The following is a 20,534-nucleotide window of genomic DNA, read 5'->3' on the forward strand; positions in this document are numbered from 1 at the left end:
TGTTGTCAGTGTCGAGCCAGCGGAGCCTGTCGGTGAGTGAAATCACTATGATTGGCAATTCAGCTGAGTGCACGAGAAGAGAAACGGAAGTGAAGAAACCAACAGTTAAGGGGCCATAAGATCGGGGCGACCTTGAGCTAACCTGGTGGAGTGTGTGCCCTAAATAGACTGAGTCTTTTGCAGCAGCCGGGGTTCAATTCCGAGTCGGGGCTCTTTGATGAATGTCATCTCCCCCTTTTCTCCTACCTTTATTGTCAATATACAGCTGTCTCGTCAATAAAATACAAAAATGCTAAAAAAAATCCATCCTGTTGGTCTTCCAGGTTCTATAATTATGGATGCAGACTGTCTCCACCTACTTCTATGGAGAGTTATTTCCTCTCACACAGGTGCAGAACCTACATGCTTGCTGGCCGTTGGCTGTATTCTTTGCAGTGTGCTCAAGAGTAATTTTTTAGCTGAGAAACAGGCAATGTAAGGTGATATAACAGTTGGCCTTTGTCACCACTAGCTCTTTGATGCCGGTTTGGCGTGTCAGGGCATTTAGGACAGCTCACATTATATTATTTTTTTGCACTAAAATTGTTTTTAATGTTCAGGGTTCTGGTTTATTCTACATCATATGACTCCTATTATAGCTAAGGTTGGACTAAATGTATTGACACAATATTCATAGAAATATACTGATCCTGTTCAGATCCCTCCCACCTTGTAATTTACCAAATATTTTACTCTAAATTTTGCAACACCAAACTGCTACGGACATGGAATCCTAAAGTGCTTTATTGTTGATTTCTTAATATATACAGTTACTGCTCTTTACACCACCTCATTGCTTCCTTTCGTTTCTCCTCAACTGTGAAACGAACTGTGGTTTCAGACCACAGTTGAGGAGAAATGAAAGGAAGCAATGACCTCTGCCAGTAAGGAGTCAGTGATAAGAATAAATGAATAGGTTACTCATGTTAAATGAATTTGCAATGTGTCTTAGGAGTCTGGGTCAACCCACATAAAGAGAAAACATCCACTTAAGTCAAGCTAACACAAACTTGGAAATATATCACTTCCTTAAAAAAGGAGGAAGCTTTAAAGCAGAGGAGAGTTTACTGACAGAGGTTATGATCATTGAGCAATATCAAGTGTGCCACAGTGGCACCAAATGATGTCACAAACATGTTTCCAGGCTGAGCTCATCTCCATGGCTGAAAATGTGTAAAACAAGACTGGAGGATTTTACTACTTTTACTTATTTTTACTTGCTTTACACGAACAGTGTGTACGATTCAGGGGGATTTAGTGGCATCTAGCAGGGACCATTGCAGATTGTTTCAGTAATTATTGTTCTGGAGGTTTTTACAGAAAGCCGAATTACCGGCAGAGGTCTCTCCCTCTCCAAAACAAATGGACCAGGTGATTAAAAGTGATTAAAAGCTTAATAAAGCAGTTTCAGTTCAGAAAACCTGCTAAAGTGCTCTGATCTTTTTTCTTTAATAACTTAATGCCTGCTGCCCTTTGTTTTTGATCCTGACAGTCACACTTTTCTGATGCTCTTGTCATGACGGGGCTGCAAACTATGGTGGCCAACGTGAAAACGCGTATGTCCCTATCTAGAGCCAGTGTTTGGTTTGTCTGTTCTGGGCTACTGTAGAAACATGACAGTGCAACATGGCAATCTCAATAAACGAGGACCCGCTCCCAATAGACAGCTCATTCTTAGGAAACAAAAACACAACAAATATTTTTTTTATATACACTGAAGAAAACACACTTATTACAATATATTCCATTCTGCCAATATATCCCTCTAAATCCTACACTGGACTTTTAATATTCATGCAACACTGTTGGTTGTCATTAATCACAATGTTCAGCTTCTTTATACTAGAGTAAATAGGACTTTTCTTGTACATATCAGGCTCTGACTTCATAAGTTACTTATAGGAGCCGTAATAAACAGGAGAGGCAAAGATTAAATTCCTTTCCAGTCATTTTATGAATTTATGGCAGTTCCACATGTCAACATTCAACCCTGTGACAACTTCTACAAACATAATTTCTTCACAGGCCCGATTACAACATGACACTGTTCACACAGCACCACAAGAAAAAGCTGCATCCAAGAAGCCAAATGCAGTCACTGACAAAAGTCTAAAAATATTGCTTCAGAAAGTGATTCAACCCACTTAGAGCTCTTATCGGAAACTGGGTGGCCAATAAAACGGGGTGGGACAAAGGACAACGTGACCTTTGAGTCAAGGACGTCATAAGATGGGAGATAATATGATACTGGTGTTAAAACAGCTAAATAACGTTGACAAGAATCTTGACATAAAAGTTGGAACATACGGAAAATCAAAGTGCGTTTTAAAACACCATGTCTCAAGCAGTGTCTTAAAATTCTTTTCAAAGTGCAATAGAAACTGAGCTATCATCCGATCAGCACCAATAAAATGATATTACCTCCTAGTTGACTTTGATCCCAGTTGTATATCTTAATTAACACATGACCGAACTCTTACGCCACTTCAGCGTCATCATGGACGTTAGTGGAAAATGACTAAAATAGCCTAAAGATAAGGTGAGTTTTAACAAAAGGTGAAGTAGTTCAATAACTGGCTTCTATAAGTGTTGGTTAATGAGGCCAAAACAACAATCAGTTTAAACACCTGTTAAATATATTTGAGGCTTTTGGACAACTTAAGGTTTTTGGTGCTGTTAAAGGTTAGTGTAACACCAGTTAAATCACTAATAAAGGGCCTTAAGCTTTCAGTTACAATACACTGAGAAACAACCACTATTAGATTACATATGTGAACTGACATCATTTATGTCTGCATCTTCAACAGAGGGTCCACAACTCCTAGCGGGTCCTCAGTTACTGCAAGGAGGCTGCAAAATTGATTTTTTGAATCCAACATATTTTGCCCCATTTTTGTACAAATGGAGCTGCAATATGAATAAATGATAGCCAATCTGCATAACTGAAGAGAATCATATTTGCTTGTCTGAAATCAGTGTTTTTCTTTTATAAAAGGACTTAACATGTCATAGGAGCTAGACACTGTGGTGAACTTTTTGGATGCATATTCCATGCTTAACTGTTATAATTTCTTTATTTGGTGAACTACAGTTATAACACAGATGGAGGGAGAGGACTTTTGCTCCTTTTACTTTGCCTTTGTCATAGGGACCTTTTGTTTGTTTGTTTCCAGGCTTGATTTGTAGAATAGGTCACCTGATGACTCCTACAAGGACTGGTGCTGTGCTGGACTTTTGAATCATTCATGTTACGAACACTGCAGAGATGATCCTGTGTTTTTGTTTATCTGTGCTGTTTGTGTTTATGTATTTGTTTGGTGTATTTGTTTGTTGATGTTCTTAAAATAGAAAAACTTGAATAACAAAAGAAAATGGAGTTGCAGCCTTAGGCCCTGATCACCCAAGGTTGCTCTGGTTAAGGGTGAGAGGTGGTCAGTAACTAGTTTGTTTGGCACAGGGAAGCAGAGATCTGTGTGGGTACATGAGACCCTAAAAAAAGAGGGTGGATCATGGGGAGTACCACCAATTGGTCCAGGAGCTTCGCCTCCATGGTGGCTGTTTTCAGGCACAGACATTTAAGGATGACTGAGAGGCAGTTTGACAACTTGCTGTCTATCTTCTAACCGTTTAACTCTGAGTATCCAGCAACCGCTACCACCAGTTTCTCCTCCATTGTTTACCGATTGTAAACTTCAAATCATCCGATTGGACAATGGGAAAAATGAGATAACGTGGGGCCTTTTTCCACTCTGAGTTTTTTCAACTTGAGGAGCTCAGAGTGCTCCAGCAAAAACGCCAGGCATCTAGGGCGCAGAAATGCAAGGTGCATCGGAATGCAAAAACTGTAAGCAAAAAGCTTCATTCTCATTAAAACCAGTTACAAAAAGCCAACTTGAGCTGGTAAATACTTTCTGTGTGATCAGGGCCTAAAAGGCTGATATGGCCGTCTGCCAATCGCCATCCGCCAAGTATAATTTGTAACTAAATTTTATACAATATACCTACGTGTAGTAGGGGGTTCCTGCTCAGTCTCTTTTTCAGCTAAGGGTACCTTAGCAAGAAAACCATTGAAACCCCTGACTTATGTTACTCAAATGGAAAATTAGAGTCTATCATTCCCAATGATAGTCCTTAATTTTGATCCAGACATTAACATAATCCCACCAATGGTCCAACACTATGTTAGGACCACATTGCTTTGCTGAACAAAAAGGACCTCACTATTCATTTTTCCCCTCACAATCCTTTAAAAAATTTAATTTCTCTTAAAATAAATTTAAAAGTTTTTGAACTGGGTTTCAGCTTACTATCACATGTTTTACATGGTGTGATCACCTCAGCAGTTTGTTTCTAAGCAGGTAAACGCCTCATTCCTGCAAAGTCATCTACAGTGTAATTCTCCTGCTGCATTTTTCACCAGCAAGGTTTTATGAACATGTTGCCGTGACGAGTGTCAACAGACGTACGATCACAGAGCAATAACTGCCTCTGGTGCCTCTTTCCAGCTGTAAGTCCAAAGTCACTTACAGTTATGGCCATCCTTAACCCCACCCAACCCACTGTTCCTGGCAATGATGACCATGATTAGAAATAGAACATGATGTTCATGAGGGTGAGGTAGGGAGACTGATACCAGCTTAGCAAAAAGTGGGAATGCCAGTCATTTCCCCTGAAGACTCTTGACTATGAAATTAGTTTTCAAACCAATTACGTTGCAAGATGATGATCAAGCATCCAAAACACATAAAATGAAACCAACATAAAGTGCAGATAAAATATTACTTAAGTAAACATACAAAAGTATTTGCGTCAAAACACCAAAAGTAACATTACACAGAATGGCCCACTTCAGAGTAATGTGTATTAAAATTAGGATTAAAATTATTGAAGCATTAATGGGTACATAATTATAAAGCTAGTAAAGGTGGGGCTTATTTTATAAGTATTATGAATTCTCTTTATCTGCTGGGTAGCTTGTCAGTTTCCCCCAAAGTAACTTTGTAAGTTATCAAATAAATGAAGTGACGTTAAAAATACAATCCTTGCTTAGGTATCCTAAGGTATAGTGAAGTAGACATAAAAATACTCAAAGTAAAAGCATCTCAAAACTGTATTTAGTATAGTGCTTGAGTAAATGTAGTTAGCTGCTTTCCACCACTGATGATGCGTCTTTTTTTACAATTCAATATTTACAATAACTAACAATTACTAGCAATTCTAAGAGCTATTTACACCAAGGCAGGAAGCCACTGCTGTGCAAAAATGGTTTTTACTGACTGAACCATTGTTAGATATGTGAATTATTGGTGCTCTTTAACTAACACTATCACCAGACAAGAACATTAATGCAAATATAATTTAAATACAAGATCGGGAAACTAAAACACTTGGTTACATAAGGGCTGTGATGTTTGGGCTGAGCGAGTGCTGCATTCACATGTTACTTACACTGAGACAAACAACAAAACTAATTTGCCTAAAGAGAGCACTGTTTGCTTGTTCTAATTAGAGGCTGCTGAAAAGTGAGTCAAACAGTACAAAAGGGTTGAAGCTGCTGATCTGTTCCAAACAAAAGATAAAGAGCCAGTGGCCGTGAGAACAGCACAACGCTCTCCCTTCAGTGTCTAGGAAACAGGTTTTTCTCAGTCATCAAGGTCAACAGTGTGAAGTCAGTGTGAAAACAAAAGAATCTTGTTGACATTACATCCAGCATGTAATAAGGTGGTCACGTAAGACACGCTTAACATTGCAAGCAACTAGTGTTATAAAATCAATGTAACTGTCAATATTTGACTTTGTCTGTCTATAGCTCCATCTTCTGGCAGCAGGGCCTCATGTCTATACAATAACATGATGCCTTCACATTAAAACATCCCTGGACGGATCACATGACATACTGTAAACTTGATTCACTCACAAAAAGAACAAAGTGCATCCACTATAAGATTGCAAGTTAGATACTGTTAATGTCACTTATTATGCTTCTGTGCACTGATAGCTCTTTTTTATTGTTTCTGCATCATGTTGAGGAAGGCCATGCCTGTATAAATATATATATGTATGCAAAAGAAAAAAAGTGGATTGGTTGCTTGCTGCTAAAAATGTGGTCCATCAACATGACCTGGTTTTGAAATGCGGCCCAGTTGAAATAGTAATTGAATAGCCCTGCTGTAGTTTGTTTCTTTGTTAGCTATCTAACAACACATCAAAAATAACTGTAAGCCAGTTTTGTTCAGTGAGTCAGTTTATCATGTACACTCAAAAAATATTTAGGCCTAATATTTAAGGTTGTTTGCTTATAAATACATGAACCTGGTTGTTCTATATTTAAAACACATTGGGTTTATTAATGCTGTTAAATAAATCACATTATTACTTATTATACTCATTATTATTATTTGAGCTTGTTTTATTTATTCATTTCACAGTTAGTTACATACTTAGTCCTTCAATTAAATTCATTGTGGACGTGGACTTAAAATCATTCTTTTATTTTATGGCCTAGCTGCCCTGGCTTTTGGCCTTTGTGCCCTCAAAAAAACACGAAAGGCCAAGTGGCATTGCCCCTAAAATAACGAATTTGCTGGCCTGGTGCAGATAAATACAAAGCTTCCCCACTACGTGTACTTTTACTTTTAATACTGACATACATGTTACTGCTCATGCTTATTCATTTCTTACATACATTTTTGAGAACAGCATCTTTATCTTTAAGCGAGTGTTTTTAAATTGTATTAGTATTCCTTACTTAAGCTGAACACACAAACACAGCACTTACCTGTGGACTTTGTAAAGATGCTAATGGGATGGGAACCCACAGCTACCCTCACAGCAGCACAGACCTATAGCAGTTTAGGCTCAGTGGTGACAGGTCTGGCTACAATGCCGCTGGTGAAATTACCAGTGTCCTCTCAGGAAATAGGAGAAGAGACACCAGTTTGAACCAATCACTTTAAAACACAAACCAGTCTGGTTAACAACGGTCTAAAAAGTTAAGCTAACGTTAGCTTCGACAATAACGGTCAGGCAAATTAAGCTAACATTAGCTTGGGTAACATGTCAGACAAATTAAGCTAATGTTAGCTTGTATGATAATGGTCAGAGAAATTACGCTAAAGTTAGCTTGGATAATAAAGGTCAGACAAATTAACGTTAAGCTAACATTAGCTTGGATAATAATGGTCAGACAAATTACGCTAATGTTAGCTTGGATATTAACGCTCAGACAAATTAGCTAACGTTAGCTTGGATAATAACGCTCAGACAAATTAAGCTAACATTAGCTTGGATAATGACGGTCAAACAAATTAAGCTAACCTTAGCTTGGATAATAACGGTCAGACACATTAAGCTAACGTTAGCTTGGATAATAACGGTCAGACAAATCAAGCCCATTGGTTCGACATCCCATTGTTCCAACCATATTAAACTCATTGTTCCGAAGTCCGTTCCAAAATCATCATGATGCCCTGTGGTTAAGGTCTGGTTAAGATCATGGTGTGGGTTAAAATGAAAAAGAAAGTGACAAGCACATAAGCCGTGAGCCTGCTCTGCCTCAAGCCTTTCCCAGCTGACTCAGAGCCGGTCACGGCGAACCATAAGACCGCCGCGAGCCGTTCAGCACCGCGGACAGTCGGACTAATGGGATGTCGAACCAATGGGCTGTCGGACCAATGACATGGACCCGGCTAAAGTAACGAAACAAATACATTTTTAATTAAATTATTGTTATTTAACACACAGTTATTGTTATTTAACACACAAGTATTACAGAAGTAAGGAAACACACCTTGGACACCAAGGTCTGGATGCATTTCTGGCAAGTTAGATTTTCATGGCGGTTTGCACGTGACCTTCAGACCTAAGTTGTCTCGTGGAGCTAAAATCGTTAATTTTTATTTTTATTTTTGGACAACATTGTGGCTAAAAACTAATTAAAGGCAAGTTTTTATTTTTTACAAATTTTAATCTACTTTTTTTTAAATTTATTTTTGATTACCATGTTGGTATTATTGCCACTTGCTTTTAAGTTTGTATATTGCAATTCCCTTTTCTCCTCATATTTTTATAGTCTGCTGCCTTGTTCGTGTGCTGCCATTTTGCCAGAGCAATCATGAAAAGAGATTTTAATTATGGTATCCGTCTACAGTTAACTGAAGTTATATTAAAGTAGTTCACTCAGCAATGCAAACTTATTTTTCTGGGTAATATGGGACTTAATGTGATCAGAGATGGAAGAAGTACTCTGATATTTTACAGATGCATTCAAAATGACAGTACTTTAGTGTTAGCAAAAGTATATTGTTACTAATTCATTAATATTGCAGAAGGTAAAGGTGAAGCCAATTTTTTAAAAAAAAAAAAAAAAAAAAAAAAATATATATATATATATATATACTGCTGGGTAGATTACCTTATAATAACACATCATAATTTCTAAATTTAATTTTGATTAATAATCTTAATTCTTGTATTAAAATAAATGTAGTGGAGTAAAAAGTACAATATCTGCCTCTGAAATGTAGCGGACTAAAAGGATAAAGTAGCAGAAAATGGAAATACTGAGAAAGTACAAACTCTGGTAAAGTACTCAAGTAAATGCACATATCTGGTGCTATCTTATTTTAGTGTTGGAGAATCAGTTCTTCTAAGAGAAGTTCCCACACCGTGTACTTTTTTGTAACAAAAAGTTTTTATTGGCTTCTCTAATCCGTTCATCATCTCAATAACAGGTACAGCCTGGGAAATCATATCACAAGGGGTCTAGAACAAATAAGACAAAGGAATGGGGAGGCTTCTGCTACAAAATTTGGTATTGAGGTGACAGTCAGAAAAAAAGCCATACAAAAATGTCTTTATCATGCATACTGGAGAAAAAACTCAAAAAAAAAAAAAAAGGAACAAAACAAAAAAAAAAGTTGAGAACACACATTTTTAGTGTTTTTGTACATTTTTGTAAACAATATCCTTCTAGAGATCATATCAAAACACATTATGGCAATTAACAAAAATAAGGGATATAACATGAAAAAAATGAATGTTCTATGAGGCATCTAGAATGCAACACTGCTTGGCGTGGATGTTTTTACAAAAAAAAAAAAAAAAATACATTTGCATTTTGACGAGTCATTTGCTCTGTAATCGTAAACACAGGCAGTGTTAAATGATTATACAATATGTCGAACCTATACTACAAATATTTCCACTACATACATGAAACGCGTGTCCCTGCTTTCTTGCGCTTTAGTGATATGAGGTATATTTAGGTCAATCTTATTGTCTTTTTTTTCCTTTCTCCATCTCTCACCCAACTCATTTTCTCTCCGTTAAAAGCATAGTGTGTGTTTGGAGTGAGGTGGCTGGTCAGTCAGTCTTTGTTCCCTGTGATCTGAGCAGCTTCAAAGTCTCTTGGCTGTGGAGCTCACAGACATAGGAAAAGGAAAAGGGGGGTCGGCTCACAGGAAATCAACTAAATTAAATATCAACCCTGGCTGCCGGGATAGAATGGCTTTAGCCACGGAAGACAAAGAAGGCCATTGTTTATTCTTGTGAGTGCAGGGCTGCATTTTGGGGAGGGGAGGTGGGTATAACTTAACTTTTCTGTTTCTTAACTGTATTATTGGAGCAGTTTCTTGCAATAACTACAACAGTGGAGTTTTAAAAACATCATAAAAAGTAGAGGGAATGGGGTGGGGGGGTAGAGGCTGCAGGTCCGGTGATTACTTGCCAAAAATATCTGCTACTGAGTTCTTGTGTGGCTAGTGGAGAATAAATAAAAGGGTTTGGGTATGCATCCATCATACCCACGGATTCAAAGATATAAGGATTCCAGCATGTCAGCCCATCTCTCAAAACACTTAAATACAAAGAGGTACTCTCAAAATATCGTATAACAAAATTATGGCAAATCATATTTTACAACATCACCTGACAAACTGTAAGAAAAACACCCCCCCCTTTCCCTTCCCCTCTCTTCTAACCCAGAGAAAAAGCAACAAAATACATTTAGATGCCCATGGTCATGCCTAGTCAACCCCTATCAAACCCCACTGAACAATAACCCAGCCCTCCCTTTCATCCCTCCCACCCACAATCCCTCCCTCCCAACCCCCCGTTCACAGTTTTCTCCTCTTAAAATAATATTAATAATCATTAGCATAATAATCACGTATCACATATGCAAATTGAATGGGTTGTTGTTGCTTCCAATGATGATTTGTTTAAAAAAGTGCTTGTTTGATTCCATTGACACAAAAAATGAACAGCAAGGAGTGGAGTAGAAAAGTGGTGACTTGTTTTTTTTTTTGTTTTGTTTTTTTAAAGAAATCACTTCAGCAACAGCATGATGAAAAGATCATGGATCGTTTTCTGAGACAACCGGAACAGCAGTGGATTGAATTCTGTCTGAGCTGTGTCTTGTCTACTGGCCACTTGTGGGCACAACCAGAGGAGTGCATATTTAGACAGGCTTCATTGACTGATGCTTAATGTCGACAGAACGACAGCCAGTTACGTTTCAACGTCCTCTTTACTTAAAAACATGCTGTGCGCTGAACTCCACTATGATTTATCCTACCTCGTGCACACATGTGGCTCTTAAAAGAAATGTGGATGTCTTCACATTGACACAACAGTACCATAATCTCAACAAAGCTACACGCAGAAACCAAACGTGATCATGTATTGTAATTTGTTGTTCTGACGAGTTAAAAAACAAAAAACAAAAACAAAATCAAAGCTTTGTAGTCTCAAAGTACACCTGTAAAAACTGTGCTAATTGCATCTCATAATACAAAGTCTTATTACACAATTTTGCCTATTTTCCTGAGTTAATACGTTTCTTGTAACAGACAATATATACTTTTTTTGCCATTTGAATTCTGGGCCTTTCCCTGCCACAACTGTTATTATTGAAATTATCAACATTATTCATTATTACTTTACAATGGTATGATGATTGGTAAAACACATGGGTTCAGAAAAAGAAAAAAAAAGAAAAACAAGCAAGTTTATAGCTACCCTCTAAATGTTTTAAATTACATTTAAATCTACGGTACGTTCATATCAAAATCACTACTCTTAAACAAAAAGCGACTAAATACATAATAAAAATGAGAATATTTAAAAAATTGCATTTGAGGCCATGAAAGACCCTCCCTGGTCATTTTTGTATTAACATTTAATGGCAGTGTTTAAAAAACAAAACTTTGCTACAAGAACAAAATTAGGATGGGTATAGGGACCGTATGGACAGTAACAGAACAGCCCCCTACTGGATTCACCTCGTTTGACCCTTATCTGAAACTTTGGCTTGTTTGGGTTTTTGATCCTGTACTCACTGGCTCACTGACGTCAGCTAACAAACTGGTATACCCTGAGAATTCTGACACTGGAGTCCGTATTCGGTGATCAACCTCTGCCCCAGGATCACTGCCATAGCTCAGAGGGGTCCGCCGCCCTGACTTGAACTGGGAGCCAAAGGCCTGGGCGAAGTTCTCGATCTGGTATGTGGTTTCTTTAGGGGGGTTCAGTGGGGACAGGTCTGGGTAGCTGGAGCCATTGGTGGGTGCAGCGCCCCCTCCAGCCTTGGGCTGCTGCCCCTTGGAGCCCTCTGCTGAGGCAGTCAGGTCCTGGGGAGGTAGGTTGAAGGCGCCAGGGGAGTGCTGCTTCTCCAACTGCTCAGTCAGCTCCTGAGATGGAGTCAGCTGCTGGTGGCTAGTAGGTTCCAAGCTGAGGTGGTAGCCTGCCTGGGAGGGGGAGCTGACGAGCATGCCATAGTGGGACTTGGAGGACGAGGAGGAGGAGTTTGATGAGGGGGCGACGATGGGCAGTGGGGAGGAGACAGCAGGCGGATATCCACAATCCAGGGGGGATGTGGTGTACACGTGTTTGTCTGAGAACAGGGGCCCCGTGGGACTGGAGCTGCTGGACAGGAGCGGGAAAGGCCCCGTTGGACCAAGGCTGGGGAAGGGTCCACTATGGCTGGTGCGCTCCAGGGCCTGCAGGAGGAACTTTGAGTACTCGCTCATCACTGCTGTCTTGTCACCACCGTTGGGAGAGTCATCCTCCAGCTCTGGGGTAACAGGGGCTGCCGGCTGGAGGTCTACGTGGTGTGGGTGGTCTGACAGGTCAAATGTCACGTCATGGTGGTGTGTCCCCTCTGGCTTATGGCTATAATGGTCTAGCAGGCTTTGCAGTACCTCATCTGGAATGCCCGACTTGTCATGTTTGAGTTCCAGAGGCGAAGAGTCCAGCATGGCCAGCGTGGGCTCTGGCCCCAGGGAGCCCTGGATGACACTGCTGCCCTGGGGTGCCATGTGAAGTGAGCCAGCTCCATAGTCATTGTTAACCGCATGGAGGTAGCGCCGCTTTTTCACAAACTGCATTGCATCATCGTAGTTGCTGCTGGTGGTAGGCCCCTGCTTGTTGCCCCCGGCTCCATGGAGCAGACCCATGTTATCGAGGCCAGCGCCCTCCACGTGATCCATGTGGCCGGGCTTCTGGCCCAAACGTTTTTGTCCATCAGCACTGTCATCCAGAGAGAGGAGGCCCTTGTCCATGCCCTTGCGGCCAGATTTTTTAAAGACCAATTTGGGAGTACGTCCCTGCATGGAGGGGCCAGCGCCTGAGGGGTGCTCCATGCTGAAGTCCTGCAGGCCCAGGTCACGGGCCATCCCCCCAGAGGACGAGGCTGATGCTGAGGCATTCTTCTTCCTCTTGCGCTCACCGCCCTCGCCGTTTTTGGACTTGGCCCTCTTGCGTCCGGAGGTGGTAGAGTTTCCCTGAGTGAGTGAATAGCTGCCCTGGCCTAGCTCCGCTTCGCTGAGCTCCAGCATGTTTGGGTCCAGGCCCTTCTTTATGGCTTCTCCACAAGTCCGTTTGTGCTTCAGTAACCGGTCTGTTCTTGAGAAAAACTAAAAGTGGAGAAAAGGCGAGAAGAGAGAAATATAAGCCTAGTTTCTACTGGATGGTCTAAAGCAGTTCTGAAATCCTATATATTCTTATTTTTAACTGCAGAAATACCACTGAATTTCACAAGAGAGCATTACAATCCCTGACCTCTTCTGACACAACTAATCTCATTAAGATAGGGATTTAATTGTGGGAAGTACAGAAAGAAAACGATTTAGAATGACCCACATGCTATTGAAAATAATGCACGTTACTCATCACAGCACAGAAAATTAAAAATCAAACAGCAGTAAGCTACTTAGCAAACACACTACATATAACCTACTTGTTGGCAGGTATCGCAGCGATATGGCTTCTCGCCACTGTGTGTCCTTTTGTGTCGCTCCATATGGTACTTCTGGATAAAGCGCATGTTACACTGGTCACAGCTAAAAGGCTTCTCTCCTGCAAAAGACAGATGACAGTGTCAGGCCAACAGCGAAGTGTATATAAACTAACTTTACCTCCAAGTGCAGAAACTCACCACTGTGGATCTTCTCGTGCCGCTGGAGCAGATACTTCTGGATGAAGCTCATGTTACACTGACTGCACCGGAAAGGCCTCTCACCTGTGCGATCAAGAGTACAACCATCCGCTCACCACATTAATTAACTCGCAGTCTGTCACATAACACTAGAGTCACAGTAACAAACTTTTTTTTTTTTTTAAATAAAAAGGGGCATAAATACACAATCAAAATGAGATGTATGAGACTTGTGTGCGAAGCCGTGTAAATTATTTCAAGTAGACTAAAGCTGCATAAAAGGTTGTGTTTTCCTTTGAGTCATTTATGAGTTCAGATTCAAAGAGCCAAGTGAGGAATTCCCAGCAAAGAGAATGACTAAGATGTCCAGAAATACATGACTAATCACTGAGTCATCCCTGCTTTCAAGTGAGGCCCCAAACTCTCATGGTGAAGGGGAGATTAGTAACAGTGGAGGGTAGTGAAGAATGTAATTTGAAATCTGAAATTGATTTTGTTCCGAGAGCGCTGTGTTTATTAGCACTGGGAAATGGTGTTTTTGTGTAACCTTGGCAATGCAACATTATACCTGACTCCACGCAAATTGATCCGAGGCTGTGTGTAGCAACATAGTTTCATTACAGTTTTGATTTGTCAGCTATATTACAGCCTGACACAAACTTCTCCTATGCTCTTATGTAGCAGAGTGAACAAACACAGCTTCCTTTAAACCTAACGTCCTGACCTAACATCCTGTGTGCATCATCTTGTCAGCAACGGTGCATTTCATGAAGGGAGAAGTAGACATTGCTGTAGAAAAACTAAAAGTCTCAGGAAAAACTGACGCACTGACAAGCAGCGAAAATCTCTCACCTGTGTGTATAAGCACATGTCTGCGCAAGTGGTAGGAGCTGCGGAAGGCAGCATTACAGTGCTCACAGATATGTGGTTTTGAGTTGGGGGACAGGCAGGCTCCGTCTGCATCCAACATCATGGCCTACAAGGAGAAAACCATGACCAGCCAGGTAAGATATTGACTTCTCCACATCATGTCAGTGCAGCACAAACCTCTAACAGGCTAAAGCATTCCTTCATGTACAGATTCTTTCAGCCAAAGAACACATATTTTTCTGTTGTATGAAGAAGATGAGGAAAACAGATGAGTGACTTGCCTTTGCAGCATCGTTGCGTTTCCTTCGTGCCTTGCCTCCCTGCCCGTCCCCATTGCTCCTCCGCCCTCTTCTACCTGAGGACTCTTTTGGCTCTTTACCCGGTCTTCCAGGCATCTAAGGACAAGCAACAAGGTAAGTTCTATAAATAGCAAACAGGCACACAAAGCATTACTGTAAGAGGAAAGAAAGGACTATGAATTAAAGTTCAACTAAACATTAACAATGTACCACTTGAAACAATATTTAGAACAACAACTCCTTCTCACCGGTTCTCCAAGGGAACGAACGTTGCTGAGGCTGAGGTCATGCAGGAGCATGTTCTGGTGATTCTGGTGGTGGTTGCCGAAAGACATGTCCGGCATGTCAGTACCACTCTTCCCCGCGCCCCCTCCAACACAGTTCATCCCTACTCCTCCACCCCCGCCATAGAGGGGCATACGGTAATCCAGCTCGCTTAGCCGCTCCTGCTTAATGCCCATGCTCTGGAGGAAGCCCCCTGTGTTCACAGCATTGGCGCCCTGGTGTTCTGGGGGCGAGTCACGCTCTTTCTTGAGGATCATCTCCTGAGGAAGCTCGCCCATGACGGACTGGGAGGCCAGCCGTGTAAAGCTGGTGACGGGCGGCAGGTGGCTGAACATAAGCATACCTGGTGCAAAATTGGGATCCATGCCACCGTTGCGCAAAAACTCATTGCCTAATTTGTCTTGGATAATACTCATGGTGGTGGTTTTGCTTTGTGCAGGGAAGAAGGAGGGCAGTAAATCTAAAGAGGAATGCAGGAGGAGAATATCCTAAAAGAGAATATACAAAAAAAAAAAAAAGTCATGTTAAATGTTGATGATTTCAGACATGAGTGAGTATACAACACAATATAATTTCTACATTTTGTTTTAGGTTTTTATCATAACACCTCATCTCTTATAAGTCTTGACAGTTAGAAATTAAGTCACTGCTAGAGAGCTTTCACAGTGTGTACTGTGTGCACGACAATGTTCTCTGAACTTCCTCTGCCGCCCTCGCCCATTAATTACTTAATTGGATTTATTAGGTGTTACGTAATGGAAGCCCAGCGAACAGTAACTGGAAACCTTAATGCACACTTTTCAGAAGATTTAATTCACACTGAGAAAAAAATCAATTAAAAAAAACATCTCACTTTGAGCAACTATATGAAACACAACAGAGCATGTTTATAGATATATCAGTGAAATTAAAAATCATGTTAACAATATTTTGAAATGTAAGCAATATGTATTATAATAATACAGAATCACACAATTTACCATGATGTGTACATTACTTAAAAATATCGAGGCCATTTTTAAAATTTTTTTTGTTAAATCTCAATCTAAACATTAGACTTTTGGCACAGCTTACTTAACATGCCAAAGTATAACTGCTGCTATAATCAGTATGTCATAAATACTTGAAGAAGACCTAACTATTACAATGTACCAAATTCCATATCAAACCCCAAATGGAAAAAAATTAGGTCAGCCATCATGAAAGAACCCAGATTTGTCTACAGGAGCTCCACAGAGACACACACTGTGGATAAATTATATCATTGATCTAGGCTGTGTGAGGGTTTGATGAAGTGACTTCAAGGTAAAAACTGTGAAGCTCTACACTCCATCAAAATACAAATTCTGCTCAATATAAGAGGGAAATAATTAAAAGTTGCCTCTGATATATTCAGTCCACATCCCGTATTGTTCTGCTTGCGGCATTTAGCACCACATGTGTCTTGGACTGTCGCCAAAATAAAATCTGTGCAGTAGCTTGATAGCTTTTAGACAGACATCCCTATTGTTTTCACACTTTGATGCATGCTGGACTACGCCGCTTGCCATCTTTGGCTAATAAGCAAACATGAATTAAAAGGCTGGGGGCATTGGTTGCAATATTGGCGAATTAATCGGCTCACTACACTTGCCTAAAACAAACGATATTTAGGTCAAATACAGCCAGACATTTCAGTCAAATTAGGCAGGCGCAGCCGGGTGACTAAGCGGTACGTGTATCGAAACTAGCACACGAGACTGGAGTGGGAATTTATTGTTTAGTCTGGACCAGCCGACCATTTGGCTGCGCGACACTGAATTCAGCAGAAAGCGGATGAGCTTTTGTGATGCATAACAGTTAGCTAGCTAGTTAGCACGGCGAGCTAGCCGGATAGCCACAATGAGACACAATCAACGCACCTTTACGTCCTCAATCAAAACAATAGGCTAAGACGCCCTAAAAGCAAAGATGGCTCATTCAAATAAAGTCACACCAACACCACCATTGATGTAGTCCCAAATAAGTCGCTTAGGCAGCCAATAAATGTCTAATTTGATCCGTTATGATCATGTAACATAACGTTTAGCCTGTTACATAGTGTTGCTATCAAGCTAGCTAACGCTAAAACACGATTCGTGATTTGATGCTGTAACGCACATCTTGGTTATTTACACAGATGTTATATTATGGAAAGCATCGTTAAACCTAGCAGTGTGAATTATTTATAAAATTAAAATAACAGTGGATAAAGTGAAATTAAACAGCAGGTTTACGTTAAAGTCAGGTCAGCGGCATAAATTGCTCATTCTCCAATTCCCAAGCTTTGATGACGCTCGTGGAATCAAATCTGTCTGGCTGCGAGCAACGGTGGCGCTCTATTTATTGTTAGCTAACTTTAGCCGGAATTACACCCGGATAACGCTTACCAGCACATTTAGCTAGCAAAACATCCCCTCGGCGGCTGCGGTACATGCGGACTTCAGTTCCAGTGAGCGAGCTAAATAAAACTGTGCGCTTTCAGGCAGCTGTGTTTATAACAATCAGGCTGCCATGAGCTAGCTAGTTAGCTGCTAGCTGCCCCGACTGAAAACCCGCATTACGGCCCATGCAACAGAAACAATGATGCTGGCTCCCACTGCATCTCCCCGTTTGCGCCGAGCCAGACAATTCCGTCGCGTATATCTCGACAAAGCCAGCGCATTCACCACCGATAAAAGTAAATTTAGTTTCCCACTTACCTACACATGACCGCAGTTGGTTTCAAACGTGCCTATATTCTCTCCGTATTCGCTGCTTTGGGGTTTTATTGCCAAAACATTGTTCTCCGGCGGTCGCTGCTTTCGTCCATCTTGTCCTGGCGCGGGGAATTATGGGTGTAGCGGACGGGTCGTGAGAGGAGAGGCGAAGGTTTGAGAGAGGCTCACCGGACAGCACAAGTACTCCTGAGCTCTGAAGTCATGTAAACACACAACACATATTTACATGAACAGGTACTGAAATGCAGAGAGACATGGCGTCGCGAAACTCTTTGTCTTTGTGATTCAAGACACATTAACATTTCTTATTGGTAAACAGCATCTAAAACTCCTTCATTTTACATTTGTATATAGATTTCATAATGCTTAATTGTTATTAACACTTGTATTACATTATTCCTAGTTAAGTGTTGAGCTTTTTAAATAATTGTTACATTAGGTGTAGGCCTATGTATCAAGGCAGCAATTATATATTGGGGGGGACACAAGCCCTTAATATTCAAATATGCTCAGTGTCCCACCGAATCTATCTATCTATCTATCTACTCATAATCATACATATACCATATACCATTACTATACCTTTATATCTATACTGAGATGCATGCTGTGCAGTAATTTTACAGGCTATATTTCTATATCTTTACAGTTACTACCCATAAAATGTCATTTAATAGCCAAGGCTATTATTTGCTTAAATTGCTAAAATCAGCAGGGTGATATTAGGGACATGTTTCAGGCTTTTAATTCCTTTTACACAAAAAAAACACTTTTGCTCAGTAAAGACTGGAAATATGAACGAATAAATTATTTAATATAATTTTAATTTCCTGGGCAATTATTTGCTTAAATCACTGAAATCAACAGGCCTATATTTAGGACAGGCCTTTAATTCCTTTGACATAGCACGCAATTATGAATTATTCATTTGATCTAGCCCTGACAGATAGCACATCAGAGAGAGAAAGAGTTATGGTACTCGACGATTAAGGCACCCAGCATACCGACACAACACCACTTTATACTGTTAAAACAAGATTCACAACTTGGATGAATGTTTATGAAAAAACCTCCTGATTCTGTTGATCTGAGGACCCTTATGGACTAAAGGAATCTGAATAATTTACAGGGTAATAGAGGAATGGACACATAATTTTCAGGTAGCCAACAATCTTTCATACATCTGAAGATTTTGTGCATAAAAAATTAATTGCTTGGCAAACAAACCAGGCATCTAATCGAGACAGGCGTGACTTCCCCCGTTGTGGGATTAATAAAGCCTTATCTTATCTCTTACCTTAAATAAACTTAACAAATTGGCATTGTGCTAGTATTACAGTGTACTGCAGTTCTATGTGTGGCTTTTCCTGATTTGCCGGTTCGTGGGTGCAAATCAGTCAACCATCACGAATGTCAGCTATCATATCATAGCTAAGTTACCTGCAGTAGTCACACATTCACCCAGTGACCAACAATGCACACAAGAATTCAAATGGCCTTGTACACTTGTACCTGGGCAAATGGCGAATAGATATATTGAATCTTGAACAATGGTGCTCACAGGCATATATAACTAATGTTAATGTATTTATTGTGTTTAATTTGTGAGACAGACCTTGGGAAGTCTGAGTAAAGTATCTATCTAAAGTATTTATGTTTATGTTGGTGGGCGGCACCCCCAGACACAAATGAACAATGAAATGCAGTGTTGCACAATACCACTGCCCTGCTACAAGTTTTTTATCCTTGCTCTATAAATTTAAGACTGTTTTACAGAGACTAAGTAAATTGTAGTGGTAATTTAGGCTGTATTTTATAATAACTTGCTATTTTTCATGATTTTTTTTGTCCTTGTATTTCATCCAAGTGGCAGCACAGTATGCTCAGCACAGATCCTACTGACACTCGCACAGATGGGTTTCATATGCACAAAATTAAGGATACGCCGGTCCAACTTTTCACTCCAGATATCTCAGATTACTGATCTGATACCAGTGCTCTCACTCATTAAGACCATTTTTATCAGCTCAGGTAACGTGAAGCCAAGGATTGTGGCCCTAAATCTGGAGTTAGAGGACTGCCAGTACTGGCAGTCCTCTAACTCCAGATTTAGGGCCACACTGATGGAGGAAACTGAATGAAATGTGGATGGGTCAAATTGGCAGTTGCCTGATTAACTTAATAAAGGAATTAAATTAGTGCAGCCTTATACAAATATACAGCACTGTAAACTAACCAGGCAAATCAGACAACTACCCCTGAGCCCCCAAACTGCTGGGGGCCCCAAAACCCCAGGCTTCAATTTTAATTGATTTCATGTAATTTGATTAATTACAAATTTCACTATGAAGTTCACTGTTATCCATCATTTATGTTTATACTGTCCTCACATTGTGCATATGTCTACATAAAAGGTGAGTCAATAGGGGCCACATTTTCCCCTCTAATTGTTTTATCCCTCACACTGAACAGAATATTTTCTCTTGGTGAGAGATGGATTCACAATAATGAGAGTGTCCTTTCCTTTTAAATCTTGAAGCACTACTTTAGTTTTTTGGAAGACCTGGTTATTTTGATTGCTTACATAATAATTCTTGAGAGCTTTCCTTTTTCCACTGATGCATTTTCATTTGATATCTAATATCAGCAAATATTAGACAATATAGGACACCAGTTTTTTCTGCAGTTCACATGGCACTCCTCACATGTTTTTCTGCCAAGAGTCGAGCAAAAACAGTCTTAAAGTAAATCATCTTTAATCATTAACTGAATAAACTTATGTGGCTTTCTTTATCTTCTTGTAATGGCCAGTTATCAGATTAATGACATCCGAGTCAGTATGAGGTACATGCTTCAGAGGAGCCTAAC

The 20,534-nt window shown here is 40.2% G+C and overlaps 1 protein-coding gene across 1 annotated transcript; it reads right to left on the reverse strand.

The window, feature by feature from the left end:
* Positions 1 to 10,155: 10,155 nt before the first annotated feature.
* On the reverse strand, positions 10,156 to 17,783 carry znf281b (zinc finger protein 281b). Its single transcript, XM_049562697.1, has 7 exons — positions 17,649 to 17,783; positions 14,892 to 15,416; positions 14,626 to 14,739; positions 14,327 to 14,450; positions 13,475 to 13,558; positions 13,277 to 13,395; positions 10,156 to 12,953 (listed from the first exon to the last, which is right to left on the reverse strand). The coding sequence occupies exons 2-7, from the start codon at positions 15,342 to 15,344 to the stop codon at positions 11,334 to 11,336; spliced, it is 2,514 nt and encodes an 837-aa protein (XP_049418654.1). The 5' UTR covers positions 15,345 to 15,416; positions 17,649 to 17,783; the 3' UTR covers positions 10,156 to 11,333.
* Between the last annotated feature and the right edge of the window lie 2,751 nt (positions 17,784 to 20,534).

The sequence above is a fragment of the Epinephelus fuscoguttatus genome, linkage group LG20 (assembly GCF_011397635.1).
Source record: "Epinephelus fuscoguttatus linkage group LG20, E.fuscoguttatus.final_Chr_v1".
Taxonomy (NCBI): Eukaryota; Metazoa; Chordata; class Actinopteri; order Perciformes; family Serranidae; genus Epinephelus; species Epinephelus fuscoguttatus.

Coding starts and splice junctions, on each gene's coding strand:
- znf281b (XM_049562697.1), bottom strand. CDS start 15,344: ATGAGTATTATCCAAGACAAATTAGGCAATGAGTTTTTGCGCAACGGT. Junction 13,559..14,326: donor ACATGTGCTTATACACACAG/GTGAGAGATTTT, acceptor TTGATCGCACAG/GTGAGAGGCCTTTCCGGTGC. Junction 13,396..13,474: donor GCACGAGAAGATCCACAGTG/GTGAGTTTCTGC, acceptor TGTCTTTTGCAG/GAGAGAAGCCTTTTAGCTGT.